This window comes from Talpa europaea (assembly GCF_964194135.1).
Source record: "Talpa europaea genome assembly, chromosome: 5".
In the NCBI taxonomy this organism is placed as follows: Eukaryota; Metazoa; Chordata; class Mammalia; order Eulipotyphla; family Talpidae; genus Talpa; species Talpa europaea.
The window spans coordinates 95,683,578-95,708,454 of NC_140071.1; the positions used below are offsets into that span (position 1 = coordinate 95,683,578).

The 24,877-nt window shown below is 39.1% G+C and overlaps 1 protein-coding gene across 1 annotated transcript; it reads right to left on the minus strand.

The window, feature by feature from the left end:
* Positions 1 to 317: 317 nt before the first annotated feature.
* BMP3 (bone morphogenetic protein 3) lies at positions 318 to 24,652 on the minus strand (the record flags this gene model as incomplete). The annotated part of the gene is made up of 3 exons (XM_084234077.1): positions 24,319 to 24,652; positions 7,618 to 8,528; positions 318 to 509 (listed from the first exon to the last, which is right to left on the minus strand). The coding sequence occupies exons 1-3, from the start codon at positions 24,641 to 24,643 to the stop codon at positions 318 to 320; spliced, it is 1,428 nt and encodes a 475-aa protein (XP_084090203.1). The 5' UTR covers positions 24,644 to 24,652.
* Positions 24,653 to 24,877: the final 225 nt, after the last annotated feature.

A 24,877-nucleotide genomic window follows, 5' to 3' on the forward strand; every position in this document is an offset into this window, starting at 1 on the left:
TCTATTTTCAAAGCCCATTACAAAAATAAATCAGTGTGTTCTTTAACAGTTATAAAAACAGTTTAAGTGATCATTTTCTCATGTAATTAAAAAAAGAAATAGATATCCACATTTACTAAAATCTGGTTTTTTTTTTTTTTGTTACATTCAGAAACAAATACAGTTCACTTTTCCTTGGTGGAAAGTATCAGTCTATTTGATCATTCTCTTCTGACTATAAAAAATCTTTCGGAATGAAATTCATTGGCAGTGCAAAAAAAAAGTCCATAAAAATAAACTAATGATTGAGTTAAGCATTAGATGAGTTCTCTGCCAGGTTATCTGCAAGCACAAGACTCTACTGTCATATTAGGATACACTTTAAGTACCACATTCTTATTTTCATCAAAGAATAAGATACTGAGCGAGGACATCTTTTCTGGTACACAGCAAGGCTCAGGAATTCCAGGAATGACCCCCACAGCTCTCACTATACTCTGGATTGTAGCATGATTTGATGGCTTCAAAGACTAGAAAAAGAAATGAGAGAACACATAAATTAGGTGGAACTTCTTTTTCACTCTTTACTAATCAATCTCTACTTTTCACTCATCACTAAAATGCACAAATAATAAATTCATTTTAGCAACTTAATAAAGCCCTGACATCATTGCACAAACAGCCCTAACCCCTATATAACCACCAACAAAATTGTTGTCATTAAGTGTGTGCTTTGTGCCAGGCATATTATATATAAGACCTTTAATCCTTGCAACAAAACTACTTTTTTTACATTACACAGGCAATGAAACAGTGTCTTACAGCTTGAATGATATATATAAAGTTGAATTGCTAGTAAGTTGTATCGTGAAGACTTGAACCCAGTTATCTAAGCAAGAACCATTTAATTAAAAAAAACTTAGTCCCGGGTCTACCCGGTGGCGCAGCGGTTGAGGGCTGTGTTGCCAGGCTGCCCGCAGCCTCTGCAGTGTCAGTTCTATCCCTGGCTGCCAGCGAGGGTCCCACATGGCTCGCAGACCTCTCCTGCAGCCCGCTGCTCCCCTCAGCAGTGTACTTCATCAGTCTGTCTGCTCTGCTCCCCGCTCTGGCTCTGGTGAATTCTCTCACCCTCCTGAGCTTCTCACTGTACCCCAGTGCTTATATAAATAAAGAAATAAATCTTAAAAAAAAAATCAGGCTAAAAAAAAAACAACTTAGTCCTCAGGTATTAATACATTAATATATTAATATGTATTAATAACATACATTAATATAGATATTAATAAAATATTAATAGATATTAATTAAATAGATATTAATAAATAGATACAATTAATAGATATTAATAAAAATATTAATACATTCTAGATTTTCTAAATAATGCATCCATCTAGAGTGTTTCATTGCAACAAAAGTGAAGTGTGCTTGAGCCTATACTAAACTTAACCATAAAGAGCCCTAATAAGCACCCTGTTTAACATAAATATATCATTGTCACTGAAATAGTAATATTTTATTTGCTGTCCAAATAAAACCAAATAGTTAAGGAGTATTAATTTATTTAATAACCACTCTTAGGATAAATTAAGCAGTAATTCTCTATATTTAATCACCTCCCTTTAGAAGCATAAACCGAGGTTAAGAAGACCACAATATTGGCCACTGGGGGTCACTGTTACTCCATGGGTTCAGACTTCGGCGTATCAGCATTAAAAGTGTTCTAAGTGTGGGTCATATCCCCTGGGATTAATCTAGGAGGCCTAAGGTTATCCCACGAATGTCAAAATTTGACCAAAGGAGCTTGAGTAAAATCTGCTCCTGAGAAAATGCCAAACGGGACCGTTTACATTCACATGAAACATATGGTTTTATTTAGAGAGTACCGCACAGCTCTGCTCCACATTGAAGGACAGTCACTTTTCCAAGCCCAGAATGTTCCAGCACTGCCAGACTAAGAACTTAATGAGAGATGCCACAGTTTTCAACTAGTTCTCCCCAGTGTCTCTCACAGGCAGGTGAAACCAGTTTTGTTTGAAATACATTTAGAAACAGAAATTTGGTAACTTGCCAGAGATCACATGTAGTTCAGGAGTGGGATTTAGGCCAAAGTTCTGGCTTTTTAATTTCAGATTTGGAGCTGTGTTTCTTATGGCTCAGAGGCACCTCTACCCCGATGAATTGGTGCTCTAATTTCAGACTCCTTGCATTCCCAGTACGAGAGATTAGAACCGGTTAAAAGGTAAAGGGTAAAAGGGTACTCAGAAAGCATGGAAGAAGCAAATATATAGAAAGCTGACGTCCTCTGAAATAAACAGGATTCTTTTTGGTAGTCAAGGGCAAATCTGATTTGCCACATACCATCTTTTAATTTACATGAGAAAAGCATCCATACATTAGACTCTATTGTGAATATGCATAACTTATATGAAAAAAATCAGTCTTTGTAATAAGCAACTGTTTTTTACTCTTTCCTAGAGACTTTCAGTATATGCAATAAAGAATAGTTAACATTCAATTAGTTTTGCAAAGCAAGGTGTTCTCCCTCTAAGGAAAAGAAGTCTGTGTTTTCTTGTACCTTTCTTATACCTTATTTCCTATACATATCATGTGTCCTGCAATATCAATAAAATCTACATAACTGATACAAACTGTGCTGGGTATTATACACAAGAATTCAAAAGCCGTGAATGTTGTTTCATCAGCTTTGGCAATTTCTAAAGAAAACTTATTCTAACATCTATTTTTCTCATTCATTTAAAATTATTAAGGGCCTCCCTGGAGGTGCAGGCAGTTGAGCGCAGTGTTGTGAAGCTGTCCACTGCCTCTGCAGCGCCGGTTCAATCCCTGACGGCCGCAGAAGATACCCACATGGCATGGCAGACCTCTCCTGTCTTGCCCGCTGCTCCCCTCAGCAGTGTATTTCAGTCAATCTGCCTGTTCTGTTCCCCACTCTGCCTCTGGTGAATCCTCTCACCCTCCCGCACATCTGGCTCGTACCCTGGTTCTTGTATAAATAAATCTTTAAAAAAATAAAGTTATTAATCATCCATAGCCAAACCCTTTTTGATAAAAGTGCTAAGGATTTTTTTTTAACTACAAACTTTTCATATACTGTTCTATGTTGATGTTTTAATGACTCCTGTTTAAATGTCAAAGGGAATGAATCTGTTTAAGTAGGCTTCCATCTATAAATCCTGGTCTACTGGCCATTTCTCAGTACTTAAAGTAGTGTACACTCCAGGCAGTGAATAAGTACTTGTTGAATGGATGGAATACCAAATAATAATAATAATAATAATAATCTACCCTCCACTTTACCTATTTCTGTGGAACAATTCCCATCAACAAAAAATAAAAGATTCTGTGCAAATGACCCAGCATAGATATGGAAAATATTCATGGGTGTTTCCTAGGAAAATTCCTGTCCTTCTTTTTTAAGCTCTAACTCACAAATGATAGATTCAGAAACTATGAACAGTCTCTGGTGGGCTCACTGGAATTCAGGCACAGGCCTTGATTCTGATTTGGTGTTCTTATCAGGAACTTCTCAGCTTTCTAGGGAGTTTCCCCCTTCATTTCTCACTATGGAATCCTCTGATGAAGCTGACATTACCGGGAATAACTATGTCATGCACAAAAGATCCATGCAGTCATTTGCTAGTGTGAAGCTTATTACCAGTCTGTAATTTCTGTTTCTTTTGAGTTCAAATCATGTTTCTCAGGAGGTTCTTTACCTAGCTTAAGCAAGCTGTCAATGACCACTGCGAACCTGTGTTATCACGCTCATTAGTCCCTCTTTTTAATGAAGGTGAGAGATGACAGATGTCAGCATCCATTTAGGTCATTTTATGTTTAGGAAACTCAAAATATGAAGATTTAGGGTTTTTCGCATTCACTTTCATGAACAGAGGTTGATAAGAAAACTCAGGAAATTTAGGGTGTGTCATTTTGAATTCATTATGTGGATTTCTTCTCTGTATAGGATGCTTGGTTCTTAGTGGATATATTCTTCGGCGCCTAATTCTGTGTCTTTGCTTTTCCAGGCTTTTGCACCATTCCATGCAAAAAATAACTTCATTCCTCTAATCTTTCTTGGTTCTCCTGGATCTCTGTCAGCAACAATGGCTTAATCATTTTCAGTTGAAATCTCTGTTTTCCATCTTTGCTAAGGTGGCAAGGAGAGGCAAACACATACGACTTGGCTTTAGCTATATGGGTATTTTTCATCTCATGGCAGAATTCCAGGGGTTTCTCCCTGGGAGAACAGATTGGCTGTAGCGACTAGAAATCAGAAAAATCCGAACTGCCGTGCCTGTGAATGAAATCTGCAGTGGTCAGGCCCACACCTGCCAAGCTGCGTATGATGTCCTCGAGTTGAATTTGATTACAAATGCATTAGCAGGGGAGAGTATGTCATGAGCTAAGAGCCTCATTCCTGACCCGGGCCTTGGGGTTTTGCTCCACACTCTTCCAGTCCAGCCCACATGGGTGTGATAGCCCAGAAACTATCTAATTGGAATCAGTGAAAGGGCAAAGCCTGGAATTTGGGAAAGGCAGAGCACAGCTGTTCTGAATTACAGAACAGGTTGTCGACTTTTGCAGACGAAGCACCCCGCCATATAGAGCAGGCTTTCACTCGGGAGGCCAAGGGAAGGAGGGCTAACGGGGGAGTCTGGCCTGGGAGAACTTTTCTCTGGGGCAAAATGTATATCTAAAGCTTGAAAGTTCTTTGGCGCCTCAGTTATTCCACATGTGTTTGTTCTGATCTGGTCAGAGACCCTATTTTCATCATCTATTGCTTGGACTACATTTTCATTTAAATAGTTCACTTTGGTTGCCATAGTGGCCACTGCTGATAACAGAGTTGCTCCTTAGTTACCCCTGCCATAACAGCTTCATATTCCTCCACGTTCCCCATTATTTTGGTCACTCTACCACTTGAAAGACATAGGCCTAGCAGTCTTAAAGGAAGCACTGTTTAAAAGTTAAGCAGATCCACACAAGGTGATGAGAGACTGAGAACTCTATGTAACAGCCAAACTTCCACTCTCAACTTGGCACTGGGAAGTCTCTACTCAGAGAGAAAACTCCACACTTATCCTTGTTATGTCTCCCTGGAGTTCTGATGCCATTCCAAGTTTTGACAAATATTATGATGAGTTCTTTGCTGCAACCAATGCTCTCCTGTTGCATTACTCTCCTGTGAAACTTTACTGGAAGAGCTTATAGGACCTTGAACCTGAAGAGAGAATCCTATTTTAGGCTTTGTGATGTTTAAAAATTGACCAGAAATATTCATAAACTTTTTCTTGTCTTACGTCTTTTATTCTCTGAATTGTTTGTGATCAGCTCCCCGCCCCCTGCCATACACACTTATTCTTCTATTCTCAGTCTCCAAGTGATCATTAATAATAATGTCAACAGCAAATTTATTACCCAGTACTTGCAAGGTGCTTCACTAACTCATTCTCCTACTGTTTTTATCACAGAGATAAACTGATTATTTTAAAATTTTTCTATAGTACCCAATCAAGGGCAAAAAAACTAACATGAAGTTTGATTAATTTTTACCTAATATATCTGGTAAAATAGGAAGCAAAATTCAAGCCAAAAGGATTTGACTCTTGATTTTGCAACTCAAAGTGTGGTGTGTGGACCAATAGCATCAACAACACCTAGGAGATTGTTAGTGATGCAGGATTTAGACTCCGGAGCTACTGCAGCACAACCTCTACATTAACAAGATCCTAGGGCAAATTGCAGACACATCAAGGTTTGAAGCCCACCTGTGCTAAAGAATGTCATTCTGCTAAATTAACACACTTCTTGTCTTTAAACTTATCTCTGCTATTCTTGTTATCCCTCATGAGTTTTAAAATTATTATTCTTTAGGTCTCCAGGAACTTTAATGAAGATCTACTGAACCAACAGCAAGATTTTGAACATTGAAAATCAATTGGAGTGGGAGGAACAAGTTGGCATATTGTGGAGAGGTGAAGACAAGGCCAGGCCTCCAAAGTTAAATGAGAAGCTAATCAACTGAGTATCTCCACATTTGCACATTCTTCTGCGTTCTGAAATCCACAGTCAGAAGGAAAGAGAAAAACTCCTTTCCCAGGCTACCTGGAAGGAATTACAATTTCAGAAAGTGAGGAGAATTAGTTGGAAGACTAAGACCCACTTAAAATCATTCATGGGTTTAGAGAGATTTAAGAATCCATTTCTGCTTCTCCACACCACAAAGCAGGTCGCACTGTAAGATAAGTATTCATCACTGCCTGTTACATTTGGCATTTTTCTTGTGTGTTTTTATAGACTGTCCCAGTTTAAACAACTTTTATTTGATCAGTGGAATGAATATTTAAATGAGATAAGGATTTTATAGAATTGTAAATATATATAATCCTTACTTGTGTCTGGGTTTACAAAATATGGAATCAGCACAAGATTTTGGAAAGAGAAAGCCTTTTGAGGCTTTTCTTGTCCTTCTGAGAAATTTAATGAGAAAATGAGATTTCAATCAAGTGCCTGGCCCCGAGGCTGATCTGGTTTGTTCAGTGGGCCCTTCGCCTTATGTGTGTGTGACACTTAGCATCCCAGTGACTGTAGGAACATGAATCTTCTATTTTAAAGATCTACAAACAAATGTTGGTCACTCTTTGAGGCAAAAGGTTTTTTTTTTTCCCGTTATCATAAAATAGCAGAATTTGTTCACTTCAAGTTCTGAAAAACAAAAACCACAGTTCTGTTCTTTCTCTGAATTCTTTTGCTTAAGCCACTTTTCATTTATCACAGCGATTCAAACTTACAAGCTGAGAATAGAAGGGTAGCAACAAGCTTACTTGAAGATCAGAGGATATCACAATATTTTACTAACTTTAAATCCAAAGAGAACAGTCACTTGGACTTAGTGTGCAAGATGGAGTTAGGACTAGGGGAAGCTTCTGAAAAGATATTTGTTAGGATTCTGTGTACTGATGTAATAAAGTGCAGTGCTCTTGATTTTGGAAGAGACACAGGTAAGCTCTAACAGGTTGAAATGGGTCTTGGAAGAAGTTTGCAGAGTCGTCCTATCCTCGTTTGTCTTCCTTTAAGATGCTTAACAGGGAAACAAATGGTATTGAGTATCTGGTGGATTTCATGAAGCTAGTTACCTGGCCCAACTTGGATTCTAACCCTCATGGGGCCAATTCATCTCATATGGAGCTATTGATCAAAAAATAGTCTGTATTAATAGGGCATTAATCCAAAGAATCCTTCCCTTTGCTCCCACGAGATCCATTCACTCCCTGAATTCCCCCCTGAAAGATCACCTTCTATTATTTGGGGTTTACTTATTGTAGATAGGCATAGAATCACATGAGCCCAAGTAGCTGAATATGTACCTTGTTTGGAAGCAATGCAAAAAAACATTTCACACACAATTTTTCTCATATCCTTCTCATAGCAATGCTGATTTCATATTACTTTAACAACCATTAAAGAAAAACCAAGCATAACCATATTACCTACTATACTTTAGAATGCAATAAATCAGGGTCCAGATGGGTTTGGTAAATGAAAACACACACTCGACTTAGGCAGGGTGTCTCTCTACTCTATGGAAGTAGGAAGAACAGGACAAAGAACAATGGCTACCTTTGGCATGGGGAACTGGCATGCTCCTGAGCAATAATATGCATCAAAGGACTTGGGGGAGATAATCCATTCACTCCAGCCGATATCTGCAAAGTCCACCTTCAGGTATCTTCTGGCACAATTCCGAGGTTCAATCCATTGCTTTCTTCTTGCTTTCTTCAGGGTCTGTTCATCAAATTGGAGTGTTTGGCTCTTCTGGTGAGGTCCCTTTCTCTGTTTCTTTTTATTCTTACTCTTCTCAGGGGGCTGAGTCTGAAGGGTCTTGTAAGGTTTCCTGTCCTCCCACACCCCTTCCTCCTTATACTGGTATTCTGCACCAGGAAGCTCATTGTTCTGCAGAGGCAGCAGGACCCCGGTAGAGCGTTTCTTCCTCCGTTCAATAGAAAGGGCAGCCCTGATATGGCTGTCCAGTTTGGGCACAGCTCCGGTGGGGAAATTCCGGTGTCTTTGTAAGCTTGATACAACACTCTCTGGCTCAGAAATGGCAGCATCATTGGCATACACCAAGATATAAGGCTCAGGAAAGCGTAACATTTTCTTTGGCAATTGGTGTCCTTTTGTGGTAATGTTAAATCCTATAAGAAATTCCTCATTTTCCTTGGCTTTCCTTAAGAGTTGAGTGATGTCTTTAGACAGCCAGGACACAAAGTCTCGATGAGATTTAGGTACATCAACGGAAAGGTGACCCAGGAGTTGACTTAGGTTTCTGTTGGATTTCAGGATCCATGCAGAGAGATCAATCTGAAAATGTTTCCTCTGAGCATGATGTGAACATCCTCGAGACAATGGACAACTTAGGCTGATGTTTATTAGCTCTCCGATATAGAAATACAGTGTGGCGGATAAAATGTTTTCAGACTTGGTTAGAGAAGTCAGGTTAAAAATATGCAGTCCCTTACTTTCCAGAATTCCTAGGAAGGAAACAAAAAAGGGAATAAAAGGGAGCAATGAGACCCTTATTTCACACCATATATAAAATTAACTCAAAAAAAATGAATTAATAATTTAACTATCAGAGCTAAAGTAATATTTAAATATCAGAGCTAAAGTAATGTTTTCTTAGAAGAAAACATAGGGGTAAAATACTCATTGCCTTGAAGCGATATAACACCCAAGTTGAAAACAACAAAAGACAAAAAAATAAAATAGTGATAAAATGAGTATCACTGAAATTAAAAACTTTTGCACATTAAAGGACATTATTAAGAAGGTCTATACAGGGCCTCCCCTGGTGGTGCAGTGGTTGAGCACTGGGCTGCAAAGCTGCCCACAGCATCTGCAGCGCCAGTTCGATCCCCGGCCACCAGCGAGGGTCCCACATGGTGCACAGACCTCTCCTGCCATGCCCACTGCTCCCTTCAGCAGTGTATTTTGTCAGTCTGCCTGTTCTGCTCCCCGCTCTGGCTCTGGTGAATTCTCTCACCCTCCCGCACTTCTGACTCTACCCAGTGCTTGTATGAATAAATAAATAAATCTTTAAAAAAAAAGACATTAAAAAAAAAAGGTCTGCACAACCTGCAGAATTAAGAAAATATTTTTCTATCACATACCTGACAGCATCTATTATCCTGAATATACAAATTACTCTTACAACTCAACAAGAGACTAACAAACCAAGATAATTGGGCAAAAAGTGAACAGACCCCTTCAAAAAAGAAGCACACAGGGCCAATAAGCTTATGAAAAGATTATCAACATTACTAGTCATTATTAAAATGTAAATAAAAACCACAACAATGTGCATTATAGGCTGGCTACAATAATAAAAAGCAAAAACAAAACAAAAACAAGTGTTAGCAAGATGTGGAGAAATTGGAATCCTTTTATATTGCTGGTTGAAATAGAATATGGTTCAGCTGCTGTAGAAAACAGTATGGCAGTTTCTGAAAAAATTAAGCATAAAAACGTCATGTGGTCCCAATTTCACCCCAAGGTATATAGCCAAAAGAATGGCACAAGGTACTCAATCAAGTTCATGTATAATCATGTTCATAGAAGCAATATTTACAATAGCTGAAGATGAAAGCAGCTCAAAGTCCACCAGGGATGAATGGATAGACAAATGCTGGTATATCTATGCCATGATGCATTATTCTATCATACAAAGTAATGATGGATTGATGTATGCTACACAGCAGATGACACTTGGAAAACTTATGCAATATGTAGGAGCCAGATACAAAAGGTCACATGTTGTACAATTCCAATTTCGTGAAATGTCCAGAATAGGTAAATCCATCAACACCAAATTTAGATTGGTGGCTTCGGGTTATGCATAAAGGAATGGGGAGAGACCACTGAATGATAAAGGATTTTGCTTTAGAATAATGGAAATATTTGGGGACTAAATAGATTTGGTGATTGCACAACATTGTGACAATATTAAACACCACCAAATTCTTCACTTCTAAATAGTTATTTTACATAATGTGAGTTTCATCTCAATGGGATGAAAAAAATGATAATAAGAGTAAGCATAAAAGCTAGAAAAAGTTTAAAGCAAAGGTCAGTCATTTTCAACAATTTGCTCTTTCCTTTACAAGCAATACAAGTGTTAACACAATAGGATACTTAGTGACCTGAGGGATGAAAAATGTAGCTGCTATTATGAGATTACAAAGAACTATTCCTACCAATTCCATACATTTTGTGTTTGTTTCTTCTCTGAGGCAGTGTACAACCTTTTGGTTACAAGCAAGAGTAGAATTAGATTAACCTTGGTTTGGAGTCCTGGCTCAGTCACTTAAGTGTAACTTTGGGTAAACTAGTGCTCTCATTCACAAAATGGAGATAATACCTACCTATCTTGTCATCAGAATTAAATGAGTTGTGTGCATTGCAGTTTATAAAGGGTCCAGTATTTTTTTTTTAAATATAAATCACCATTGTTATCAATGCTGGTTTTAACATTACAGAGATTTCATCATCTACTTGTCTCACAAAGTTCAGGGGGCAAAATGAGGGTGGGTGGTGAGGCCCCATATCCTAATATTTCTACAATATAATTGAAAAACTTAGTCACACATTCAAAATAATCAATGGCTGTTGTGGAACTTGTTTGAAACTTATGACATTTCCATAAATTTTTAAGAGTAGCATTGCTTCTGTATACCTTGACAAAATGACTGAAATCGGTCACTTGCATTTCCAATTCTTTAAATTCAGAAATGAGGGTAACAGAACAAGATTATATTATGGGCAAAAGCTAAATCCTTTTCTTAGATCTAATGAGTTAGTGGTAAGCCTGAGGTTAGACTAAAGAATCCCCAGTCCTGGGATTGGCCACCAGAGATTGAGCTTTGCTCTATGCACTTGTTCCATATATGTATTTGTTTCAGAAACATACACGCAACATGAAATTATGTTCTTGATCAAAAACATATTTCAGTAAAAACAAAACATTTTCATAAAGACGTGGAAACTTAAAAAATGAGTTCATTGAGTCCTCAAGCGCAAGGGAAGTGCAATGGGAAACATATTTTACTCATTTTTAACACTGTGTGAAGGAAAAGGAGGAAACTGCCATTTGTGCACATTTGTATAATCCATGACACCAGGATAATATTTTACAGACCTTTATAACAAAGCCATGGCATCAGAATTGTTCAGAGACTCTAGACTTAATTCATACCAGTCACCATAACATATACTTTTACCCAAAGTTCGTGTAGCAGATGGAAATTTAAAATGGAAGGGCTAGAAGTCACTCTGTTCTAAATATGTGGCAACCAAATGGTTGCCAAATAAACATATTGATAGGGAAGAAACGGACTCCAAGGGAAGTGGATGGCAGTGTTAATGGGTAAACTGATCCTGCTTCTTTCCCCCACATCATTTTGCTTCAAAATGTTTCCAGACACCTTGTGACCTGATGTTAACCAGTCCAACTCCTGTGTCTAATCTTCAATATCCTCTCTTGACTATCTCAGAACCTGCCTTACTGCTTCCTCCCTGCCTTTTCTTTTCATTCAGTATGTTATTTTGAAAGTAGAAGCCCTATTGTCCAGTCCCAGCTCCACCCACCCAACTGCTGTCTTCAGGCAAATAACCTAAGGCTGTCTTGCATCTCAGTTTGTTCATCTGTAAAATGAGCCCAATAGTACCAACTGCACAGCATTAGAGTTGTGAGAATTGACTCAAAGAATGCAGATAAAGCAGATGACACACAGATAAAACTCAATGAATGCTAGCTAGTAACCTAAAATTTCACCATCCTATGATAATGACTAGCCACTTAAGTTTGAACTGAGAAATGCAATTAGTGTAAAATTCACACTGGATTTTGAAGATTTAGTACAAAAATGAAAGTGAGGATCACATCAATATATTTTATATTGATTATGTGTTGAAATGATAATATTTGGATGTATTGGGTTAAAGAGAAAATATTGTTAAAATTAATTTCACCTGTTGCTTTTCATATTTTTGTATGTGGCTACTAGAAATTTTAAATTACATATGTGGCTCACATTTGTGGTTGAAATTAAATTTCTGTTGGACAGTGGTGGTCTAGACTAACCACCAATGTTGTAGTCATATAGTCTAAAAGGAAAGAAGACTTTTTTCCAAATGCAGTGAAGATTAGTATTTTGTGAGACATGAATATACAAACCAAAAAGTAAATTGGGCAAAAGACTCCATTTTGGGGGATGCAACATTCTTTATGAAAGATATATAGATAAAAATAATGTTGTTGATTACATTTAAATTATCCCCCCCCCCCCCAGCTCTGGCTTACTGATTCAATCAGCAATCAAAAGTTTAAGGCCGGGCCTCCCTGGTGGTGCAAGGAGTTAAGCACAGCACTGTGAGGCTATCTGCAGCCTCTACAGCACGAGTTCGATCCCTGGCCTGACATAGAGTTACCCACACGGTGCAGACCTCTCTTGTCTTGCCTGCTGCTCCCCTCAGCAGTGTATTTCAGTTGATCCACCTGTTCTGCCCCTGACTCTGTCTCTGGTGAATCCTCTCACCCCCTGTACCTCTGGCCTGTACCCCAGTTCTTGTATGCATAAATAAATGAATCATAAAAAAAAAAAAACTAAGGCCAACAAATTGCTCTAAAATAGAGTTAAACAGGCAGTTTGAAAACATTTAATAGCAACAGTGACTGATGGCATGGCTTCAATTGCATTAACTGTGTATTGCAAATACACATGTGCTATAATCAACAAAAAACAACAACCAAAGTCAAACAAACATCAGACTTAAACCAATATGAACTGAACATTTTATTGGTGCTGGAGCCTTGGCTGGGTCTTTGGGCTGGACCAATGACGACTGCCGTATAAGAAGTGTCAGGGAAGATGGTTCATAAGCAATATGCAGGTAGTTATGCCATGGCAAAGCACCTTGCTGTTCAAGGTGTGAACTACGCTCTTGGAATACAGAGAAGGGAACAATCCACTTGGTTAATGTAAGGGGGAGAAGGATGCTGCAGGAGAAGGAAATCTCTGAATCAGACTTTTAAGAATGAAAGGAAGGGCCTCCCCCGTGGCGTAGCGGTTGAGCATTGGGTTGCGAAGCTGCCCGCAGCCTCTACAGCGCTGGTTTGCGCCCTGGTCTCCGGGCGAGAGTCCCACATGGCGCGCAGACCTCTCCTGCCACGCCCGCTGCTCCCCTCAGCAATGCACTTCATCAGTCTGCCTGTTCTGCTCCCTGCTCTGACTCTGGTGAATTCTCTCACCCTCCTGTGCTTCTGACTATACCCAGTGCTTGTATAAATAAATAAATAAATAAAATCTTAAAAGAAAAAAGAATGAAGGGAAAAGGGAGTGCTGGGAAGGGGAGCTTGCAATATGGAACTCAATGCTGGATACTGGAAGTTTTTGCATAAGTCATGTTTTCAATAGAAACTTATGAAAACCTTCCAAATTAACCCAGTTATTTGAATTTCTGACATGTAAGCTGCCAAAGCTCAGAAAGGGACTGACCAACTCATTTAGCTCCTAACCAAGGGTATATTATGCCTGGCACATGAAACATTTTCCACTTCCACCCAGGCTAGGGGGTGCACTATCTCTGCATGTTCTAGGTTACTTCCCTTGTATATTTTTTAAACTAAGTATGTAACTAACAATAAACTCAAAATCTCAGTTATTCCACCAAGAATTCCTCAACTTCTCAAATCCCTTCTTTGTTTTTGCCTGCTCTGACATTAGATATTTTATTTCCATGTGAGCCAATGTTCTTCTTCCCAAATTAAGCAAACATTTTGTGAATATTTACAATGGATAAAAATGTAATAAAGTTGCATAGAGTTGAGCAAAAGAGTACAGGGGAATAAATGTGAGTAAGATAAATACCTCCCTAAAGTAGAAACATGTGATAATAATATGTAGTCATTTGCTTTCATGCTTTTTTACCTTTTAGATTTTATATTAATTTAACTTTTCTTTTTTGAAAAAGATTTATTTATACATACAAGAACTGGGGTCCAGGCCAGAGGTGAGGGGGGTGATAGGATTCACCAGAGACAGAGTGGGGAGCAGAATAGGTGGACTGACTGAAATACAATGCTGAGGGGAGCAGCGGGCAAGACAGGAGAGGTCTGCTGTGCCATGTGGGTAGCTCCCTGGATGGCAAGGGATTGAACTCGTGCTGCAGTGACTTCAGATAGCTTCATAGTGCTATGCTTAACCCCTTGCATCACTGGGGAGGTCCGAATTTAACTTTTCAAGTAAGCATCTTCATATACTTAAGAAGAGGAGTTTTACATTAGACTTTCCCCCACCTCTCTTCTGCATGATCATAGCACAGATTTATTATCCATGACCCAGATATCCATGTCCAAATATCAGTGAATGGAAAATGTTTTAGTGTTTGCATTTCAACTCTTCTGAAATATTCCAAACACCTATTTGAAATCATTGAATCAGACACCTCGGTATGCTTTCAGATTAGTAAGAACTGATATAATAATATAAAAAAAGCAATGGTGGGCTTTATCAAGTGACATAATTATGGTTTATTAATTTTTTAGGTGATTTACAGTCTCCAACTGTTGCATACAGTTGCATTAACTGTATGCAACACCCATCCAAGTAAAAGGATGCTTAATTCTGTCTAGACAGGTATGCTTAGTTATATCTAGAGAGGGTGTTCTCATTTTAACTAGTTTATGGAGACAGAAGAGAGCAACTAAGAAAGTAAGCAAGATATTGAAGATTCTTAAAATGATCTCTTACATGTATGAGTTGAATACAGAATACATGGCTTGATGGAAGAAATAAAAGTTTTGTCAATGATATGGGTATTGTTTGCAAATTCTTGAGAAGATGATGAAGGAACATATTTTTTTCTTTCCGAGACTAAAGATGACAATGAGGTCTAAAGGTGGAATGGAGGCAAAATCCAAATATAAGAAATTGACTTTCTAAGTGCCTAGCCTCAGAGTGTGACCCTTCTGTGGGACTAAACAAGCAGCTGATAAACAGTGATAATTCAGGGCCATTAAAGGTCCTATGGTAATAGGTAGGGAGGGTGTGAAAGATGAACCAAATAAACTCGCAGATCACTTGCAAGGAACTACAAGTTCTACTTCCAGCTCCTCCCAAGAAATGTTTTTGATGCCAAAATGTAACCACCAATAGATGGTGCTATTTTCTTACTATTTGCTGGCACTATCACAAGCAGGGAGTGTCCTTGCCGTTATAATCTTATTTTGAGTTTTTTTGAGTTATAACATCTGTGAATCAAAAGGGGGTTAGAAGTTACAAGAGTTTCTAAAGAAGTCATAATCCCCTTTGCATACTTTGCCTCTGCTGCCACGTCTTCCTGAAATGCCTTTATCTACCTGTGTTTTCCTTGAATCAAATTTGTGTTTTAAGGCAAAGCAGAGGCGCCACCTCTTGGGGCGTGCTAGTCCTGACAGTTCTCTCCTCTGCTTGGGACCTCGCCTCGCCTCTGTTGTTCTTTCCATCATATCATCTCCTTCCTAAGATAAAAACACCTTTAATTATATTTGACTCTCCAGCCCCTGGCATTGGCTTTGACTAGTAAGTGGACTCAATAAATGCTTCTTTTATGAATAAACAGATTTATTCTCCTAATTATAGAATAGCAAAAATGAAGGATCCCAGAAATTAGCTCAATAGTTAACAATAGATTTTGGAGAGGAACCCACGTCTTTCATCACTTACATGGATTTCTTCTTAAGAGTTTGATCACTAAGGAAAAGCAGATGGTTTATTTCTGTTTTTTATCTGAAAACAAAGCACCTGCACCTAAGGACACCAGGACACTGTGAGGAAACTGCAACTTTGGGCCAACTCTACTACTGCAACAGCTCAGTTCCTCTCTAGGAGAAGCTGAGGCGGTGCCCAGGGAGTGGTAAGTGGAAGTTCACCTTCGTGCCGGCCCACACAGAACGTTTTCAAAGGGAATTAGAACACACAATGGAAAGCCTTCTATGTAAAGTCTGATTTTAAAACAAATAGACTAAATGAAATCTTGATGATTAGTTAAATCCCTAGGAAGCAGGGAAAACATTTTAGTCATACAGAAAATATGTAACTAAGAACAACTTTTTTTTCCACTTCTTTCTCCAAACAAATTACAGCTGTTTGAAATGCCAGCGGTGCCTAGGATAGGGCATATATACACTCGTGGTCACTGGCTGAATACTTGTTGCAAATTACTGAGTCAAGACTGCAGTTTCTATATGCCACCTTCAGCTTTTGGGCAGTGACATAAATAGAACATACAGTCACAGAATTTAGTTTTTCTTGCAGAGTCCCCATCAAATGACTGGGTTTTATGGGATCGCAAAACAGCCATTCTCTATGAGTCCAGAGAAAACATAGCCAACGATGATATAATGTGTGTTTTTCTAGAATAGCGAAACACTCATTAATCAGGTTATCTACTTTTTAGCCTCCACCCAGGGGCATTCCTAGACTGTGACCCCTCAGAGAGCAGACCTATATCCTATAAATCTTTGAACTCCTACTTTGCACAGTCTAGAGCCCTTGATCTTGAGAGATATTTGTTAAATTTGTTAAATAGACAACTGTGTAAACTTGCCAGATTCAAAAGCATTTCCTACTTAACACCAAAGTGAAAAAATTTTCAAATAGTTTCAGTTTCCCAAAGTCAGCAAAAGTCCCGCTGATTTAAGTATCCAGTGGCAATTCCCCCCAGTCCATCGGAGAAACACAAGCAGAGAGTTGTGTATGAAACAGAATAGAGTCGCCATTCTACATACACGTGGGAAATCACCTCGTGAGACATTCTTTTATGGCAAGTTTATTTGTAAAGGATCCTTTGCCTGTCTAATAGCTTTCCTATTATCTCTTCTTATCTAGTACCCTGAGCATCTAATTCAGTTGAACTGAAATATTTACTGTGTGCCTGCTATGTGGAAAATTGCTCCAGGGCTTTAGAATATAGAGATGAAATCTGATATGCTCTGTGCCCTCCAGAGACCTGTGTTAAGGCTCTGCTCCCATCATACACTTTCTAACAAATCAGATCCCCAACTCTCTACAACTGTGAAAGAAGGGCAAGCTGTCTTGATTAACTTAATTGGAAGCCCTAACCAGAAGAAAACGACCACAGTGACAGTAATAGGCATTTCAAAGCAAAAGTTTACTGTTATTTGAGGTAATAAGCCATTTGTCTATAGAAAGGCCCAATAAAAGGGTCAGATGAGATCCTCCTTTGCAGGATTGATAAGCACATTAATCATTCCTAGATATGAGATTCAGAACTCCAGAGATGTGGGCTTATAGCTGCGTGTCTTCAACGTGCATCAGAATCACCTTGATGGTTTAGTAAAGCAGATTCGTGAGTTGCCCCCAAGAATTCCATTCAGATGGACTTGGGTGAGCAGGAGAATTTCATGATGTTGATGTTATGGATACAGGCACAATACTGTGGGTATAACCACCTTTAAGAAATAACTATAAGGAATACAACCCTGCTCTCTTCAGCTGCCAACAACGGTATGGAAACAATAACTTCTTTTTTTTTTTTTTTGAAGATTTATTTATTTATTTATACAAGCACTGGGTACAGTCAGAAGTGCGAGAGGGTGAGAGGATTCACCAGAGCCAGAGCAGGGAACAGAACAGGCAGACTGACCAAATACATTGAGAGGGGAGCAGTGGGTGTGGCAGGAGAGGTCTGTCGCACCATGTGGGACCCTCGCCGGTGGCCAGGGATCAAACTGGCACTTCAGAGGCTGCAGACACCTTCACAGCCCAGCACTCAACCGCTGTGCCACCAGGGGAGGCCCGGAAACAATAACTTCTTAAATGCAGGGTTTGGACATTATAGATTGTACTGTAAGAGGACTACCATCTTTTTATATTTACATTGCCACTCAGATATATCCTTAGTTCTACAACTGCACATTATCAAGATTTTGGGGATGTCTAAGACATTTTGGGATGCTAGAGAGAGACAAACTCTAAAAATATTGACAATGTTAAAAATAGCCTATTTCTATAATAGGGCTTCAAAACATAATGGACTTTCACATTCATTTTCTCAATTGAATTTCATCATAATTCTGCTTCACAGTAGGTATGACTAACCCCATTTTGACAGATGCAGCAACTGAGATTGGCAATATTATTACTCTACTAAATAGTTGTTCAGCCAACATTAACTTTTAGATTTCCTAACCTTTAGCCTCAGGAATAGAAAATTGAAACTTTAGCAATCTCTTCTCTACTTGAAAACCATTTATCTTAACCCACTATTAACTATAGCAATTACACTCAATTCAAACAGTCTTTAGATTAATTCCATGCAATTAAAATATTCTTCAAAGGAAAAGCAAATAAGATCATGTTGAATTTCAGTCCTTTTAACTGTGAAATAAAAGAACTGGACAAGATCCTTGCATTCTAAAACTGTTGAATGTGATCTTTTTAATGAAAAGAATATTTATTAGCACCTCAGTAAAATAAGAACATACTGAAGCTGGAAATACTGAAAGGTCAGTTAATTCAAAAACATTTATTCATAGTTTGCCCAAATAAAATCAAGGCATTGCATTTACTGTGGATGCCAAGAGAAGATGGACCTTAAAGCTAATAGATCAGTGAAACATTCAATAAGCTAACTATGGTCATTTGGCTTTAAGACCCACCTCTGGTGTTTTAAATAAACAAAGAGACATCCACACCTTTAAATATACCATCCCTGAATGAGTTACCAGGAATACTGCTTTTAGTACCATCATGTGAGGACACAGTCACATATTCACATGTGAATAGTCTAGCAATTTAATGGATTTCTAAATGTATCCCTTGTATGAGGGGTCTTCAGTGAAGTTGTAATAATTTATCATTGACAGAAGTAGATACTCTCTTGATGTACTTGTGTCATTTGATCAATACAATGTCAATCTTTCCATTACAAAATTCTATTTTCATGGGCTCATAACATAATCATAAAAATTCACTCTGAAGTGAAACTTGACACAGAGAAGTTCAAGCTGAAGCTATTTGTGATACCAAATTTCTTTCCACTATTACCACTAAAATAAGGTTATTAAGACACTGATTACTGGGAGATATATATATGTATATATATGTGTGTGTGTTATATGCATATATGCACATATATTAGATGGTGACACCCTCAAAATCTAGGGATAAAGGTCTAATGTTACAGTACAAAAATCCTGAATTCCAATAGAAAGTATATATATAATATTGCTCAAGAACTTTCACTAGTCTGGGCCTCCCCTTGTGGCGCAGTGGTTGAGTGCTGGGCTGTGAAACTGCCCGCAGCCTCTGCAGCGCCTGTTCAATTCCCGACTGCCTGCAAGGGGCAAGGGTTCCACATGGTGCAACAGACCTCTCCTGTCTCGCCCACTGCTCCCCTCAGCAGTGTATTTCATCAGTCTACCTGTTCTGTTCCCCACTCTGACTCTGGTGAATTCTCTCACCCTCCTGCACTTCTGACTGTACCCAGTACTTATATGAATAAATAATTCTTAAAAAAAAAAATTCACTAGTCTTTTGATGGGTGTGATTTTTATATACAATAAACACAACAAATAAGGGATTTATAGGTGTCATTATAAATGTGTCTTTCATCAAGGTATTAATGGTACTAAAACATTAATAAAAATGATTATACGATGGTAGCGAATATTTCCTCAATTATCTTTTCTTTTAACACAGTAATACTAGTTATAAAATAATAAAATACTAATTCTATCGAAGAAAACAATGGAGAATTCATAGAGAAACAGGAAAAATGAAATTTAATGACAGGGAGTCACTAATATCACATTTAGGAAGTTAAATCTTAACAGAAAGATGGCATGATGTCAATTTTTGACCCAAGTCCAAAAAAGTAACAATATAAAAAAAAATTAAGTGCTAAATGGGAAATGAGAAATAATACAGTAATGATATTTTTAGTTATGATATTTACTTGAAATTTGCATATCTTCTTTCTTGTCAAATTGGGAAAGCTCTAAAACTGTGTGTAGGAGTGAACTCACTATCATTTAAAGGCCCTGAAAGATCTCACAGCAAGGAACATAGAACATATCATTATTTCAAAACTTATTTGGCCATGAGATAAAATTTTACATAACACCTGTTAATACTTACCAAAGGCTCCTTTTTGCAAAGTTTTATCCTAGTAAATTAGATCACTTTAATAAAAACAAGAAGTTTTGAGATGAGCTCACTATCAAAACTGTTTTGTAAATATATGATGATGCCCATTTCTTCTTCCTTAAAGGGAAGAGATTGATTTTCCTTCCTTTTAAGCCTCCTCTGAATACAAAACGGTATAATTTCAAAGTGCTTAAGAGCAGATTTGACATCTTATGTCAAATCTATTTAATGTCATGTCCCTATTTAATTTTTAGAAAATCTGAACCAGATCAATCATGTACGCGTAAATGTCCCCTGCTTATATACAATAAACGTAGCCTTCTTAATTTATTCTTAGTTATGTACATATTTTTGACATAAACATATTCCCTGTGTGAGCCATTTGCTTAGGGGAATCTTTTTCATTGACCTTGATGGTCTTGCAGTCTCTGAGAGTGTCTCACTATACTAAAAAGCTAAATTTGAATTATTTTTTACATAATTCATTCTCTTTCTCCTTTCCATTAGCATGAATAATCAAGAATTCATGGTATTATGGATTTTTAAATGTCAGAGATTGTAAAGCTGTCTTGCCTATTACAGTAAAAACTTCATTAAGGGCTATCATGTATTCAAAGTAGTGTGTAATTCAAAGCAGCTGCATATCCAGCTCCCCCTCTCCAGATGTACTATTGTCCTTTGAATCAAAACATCAGATAATCTAAGTACTCTTAAATTTCAAGTCTCGTTTCTAGGTGCCAGGAATTTCAAGGTAACTATGTTTTAGTAAAGTTACATATCTCTTTGCCATCAAACCCATAAAAAATGATGCTTTTCTACCAGTCCATGGATCTCAGAGGGATAACGCCTGTTGGAGGATTGTTCAGCCCTTACTGATATCTTTCACAAAGCCTTACAATTTAAACTACACCTCAGATATATACCAAATGATAATTCTTTATTTTTAAAGATTTTTGGTCACAGCAAGAATGGCTTCTTTCTCACTGAAGTTGAAAGTATTCATTTGGGTATGGATTACTTGAAATTTCTTTTCTTTTAGCTATGAAATCTGTGTGATTTGCTTTTAAAAAGATAACATAGATCCACTGAAATGCAATTTTTAATAGTTACATCCCATAAATTAAAACAATGTTGGTTTCCTAATATGAACGTGTGTGCTTGAATCATTTTTCCTGAAGAGGATACATTTATGATTAAAAAAATAAGATTAAGTGATTATGGGAATGATTATCAATTAATGAACACAAAGTATATATCTTACAGGATCAAGCCAGGAGAAATCTTCACTTAAATTATTCTTCTTTTATCACATAGTAGCCAAAGACAATTTAACTAAGATTAAAATAAAAGCTGGTTTCATATCCCTCTTGTCTTTCTTCACGATGGTGTGTTTTTATAAAGTTGAACTTCTCTGTCATCAATAATTTTGTAAATTACCTTTTACAAAGGGAAAGATAAAACCTATCTTTATGTAAACCCTTACACTTCACCGAAAGACTTATGAGTGTTCCAAACTTACGGTTTTGGCACACCAACTGCGTAGCGTTGAGGGAGCAGAAAAGGGGTTAGCAGAAAGTGTATTTAGGACGAATGCCACCCACCATCAAGTAATGGTTTAAGTAGAAAGTAATCAGAGGGAGACCACAGCAGCTAAATTTCAACCAAAGATATTCTAGGTTTAGAACAATAAATAATTTTAATCAGGTATGTTCCAAGGAGCAAGTAGGGCTCCAACGCTATAACTTAGCCTGAATAAGCACTTTGAAAGTCTGTCAGATCAGCAGTCCCTCCAGAGATACAGCACATCACCTGACCTTCCATTAAATCCTGTAACTCTTAGTACAGCGAAGCCCAGATGTTATGAAACCTAAATGCCACAGACCAGAAAACATATCTAAATTAACGCAGACACCCTTTTTACCTACATCAGAATGTTTGTCGTAAGATGAAGAGTGTTATGGAAATACTGACAGACTAAAGGAGTGGGACACACATACAGCCTGAACACCTTCCTGGAGTCCTGCTTTATTAGAGCCAGAGCTGCCTTATAATAAAGTCTTTTTAGTGTGTCAGTAACTAAACACTCTTGGTAGGGATCCAATGTGAACCACCTCTCCAGGAGTCTACAAGGTGGTAACGTGACACGCTTCCACAGAAACCAGTGTCTACATTTGATGAATAAGTCATTAAGACAGTCTCTAGGATGCTAAAGGGATTACTTTTCTTATCAGGACACACAGCCTTGTATATATGCTGCAAGCTGCACTTCATCATTTCCAGGGAACTTCTGGCCTCATTATCAGAGTTTATCATTTGATGGTATAAAACTACGGGGAGGTTGATAAGGGACACTGAAATTATAGTGCAAAGAATGAGTTGAGGCCAAAAAGTGTAGGAATCCTGAGTTTTTTAAATCCTTATCCATTTCCCACTGATGGTTCACTTTGCCTAAAACACACAAAAAACTATACAGTATATGTGGATGAGATACACTCAACATCCCAACCGCAAACCTTGTGATTCTTGCTAATAAATAAACTTGTTGACACAAAAAAGACAATTTATCTCTAGTTGCCTCTGCGACTCCTTAGGAATATTACCAAGAAAGTGAATCTCAAGGTAAGAATGGTTTGAGTATTTTCACTATTGTCACCTTGCCACCCAACTGCTTTCCAATTCTTGTTTCCTCACGGCTCCAACATTGGGCTCTACCCTCAGAGTTGCACTAAAGTAAACACAGCATTTACTGGTGTGACCAGCTGTCACGACAGCCTCCTCAAGTGGCTAGGACACTGGATAACCTAGAGCAGTTTTCTGTTTCCCAAGCAGAGGCCAGCTCCTTACAGACTATGCTCATGGTTTTAAGAAGAAAGTGAAATCTGGTTCAACTCAGACTCTAGCTAAAGACTTCTGCATTAGGAAGCATAATTCACATTTACTGTAAATGTCATCATGCCTGTGAGCTCTAGTGTGTATTTACAGTGTCATTCTAGGGTTTTTCTTGATGGATGTTTTAGTCCCCCCCCCTTTTTTTTCCAGGAGTTCCACATATCAAAGCTTTGGGATATTACTTTCTAGTGATTCTGACAGGACTGATAGAGCGTGAGGCATGGCCTCTTACTTGAAGATTTTTGGCTGTTATTCAAGGATTCACTGAAGACAGGTTTTGCAGTTACATTCCTCTTTATCATGAATACAGTGAACAAAAAAGCCCAGTGCATCCTCAAAGCATGTAAACTGAGTTAGCATCCAGGAAACTTTCCCTCAAGCTGTTAGCACAAGGGAGGAAGGCTGTTAGCATAAGTTATTCGCTTCTCTGCAGGGGCCAGGAGAAATCTTGTTAAGCCATAATTTCAATTCGCGGTGATCTGTGTTGAAAAATGGGATGAGCAGATTTTCATCGGCAGATTCCAAGAGGTGTTTACCTCCTCTCTGCTCCCCCGTCCTCTAACCCCTCCCAGGCTTCATGGTACAACCCCTATTAGCCCCGATGGGTTTTAAATAATCAAAACATCCAAGCACCAGGTTAGTTTTTGTGTTTGCCACCAAGGGATTATCCAGTAGAAAGTGTCAAATACAGCAACACAGAGGCCGCAAATCAAGAGGGGGTTGGGTTCAAGATCTAGAGAAATGGCAATCTAACCGGCAAGGGGGAGGCTGTAGTTCATGTGTGAATTTTCTCTCTGGGGTTGGCATAAAATGGCATCTGCCTCTAGGTAAACAGGACTAAAGCCCAGACCAAGGGAATTTCCGCTGACAGAGTTAAGAAACCTCCGCATGCAGTACCTTAGAGGTGCTTCAGACACCTAGTGCAGGAGGGCTCCTCTGGGAATGAGGTGGTGCCCCTTTTTCCACAGTTCTCCACAGTCGGGGGAGCCTGCTCCCTAGGACTGCTCTGAGCCTTTCTCTCCACTTCTCTCTCTCACTCACGACTCCAAAACTGGGCTAAAGCTGGCGAAATGCCCTGTGATGGGGCAGAGGGGCTGAGGTCAGCTGGGGGTAGGGGAAGGTCTCAAGGTAGCACTATACAGAGTGGGGCTCGCTTGGGCGCTGAGGAGGGTCCCAGGAAAAAGCTGGGGTGGGACCTCGGGAAGGGGGCGCGTGGGGCACTCACCTGCTGCTCCCGCTCGAAAACTGCGAACTGTATTGCCTTCGCGCAGGGTCTTAGGGCGCAGGGGCTGCGAGCCCCGGCCAGAGGAGTCTGGGGTCCAGGCTGCCTCGGCCTTGCCGCCGCCGCTGTACCTGTCATAGAGCCTTAGCATGTGCTCTGACACCTTATCGTGCGGTGGCAGCACGGGGTCCGAGTCGTCACCTGCCGTGTGGCCGCCTGGCACTGCCTTGCGGAGGTCTGGGGAATGTTGCTTGTGCCTGTCGCCCTGCCCCAGACTCACGCCGAAGCAGCTCAGCCACAGACAGAACAGCCAGTGCGCCCCAGCCATGGCGAGGTCCGGGTGTGGCGAGGTCCGGGTGTTGCGCGTCCGCTCTCCGAGTCGCGCGGGGACTGCAAGAAGACGCGCGGGGCGAGCGGCAGAGTCGAAGGCTGAACTCCAAACTTGCTGGGGAGAGGAGCTCCCGGAGTGCCGACACTGCCTGAGCAGGACAGCCACTAGCCCCACTTTTTGCGCTGGCAGATCACCGACTGGCAGGTGGGCTCTTCCTGGGGCGCAGCGCGG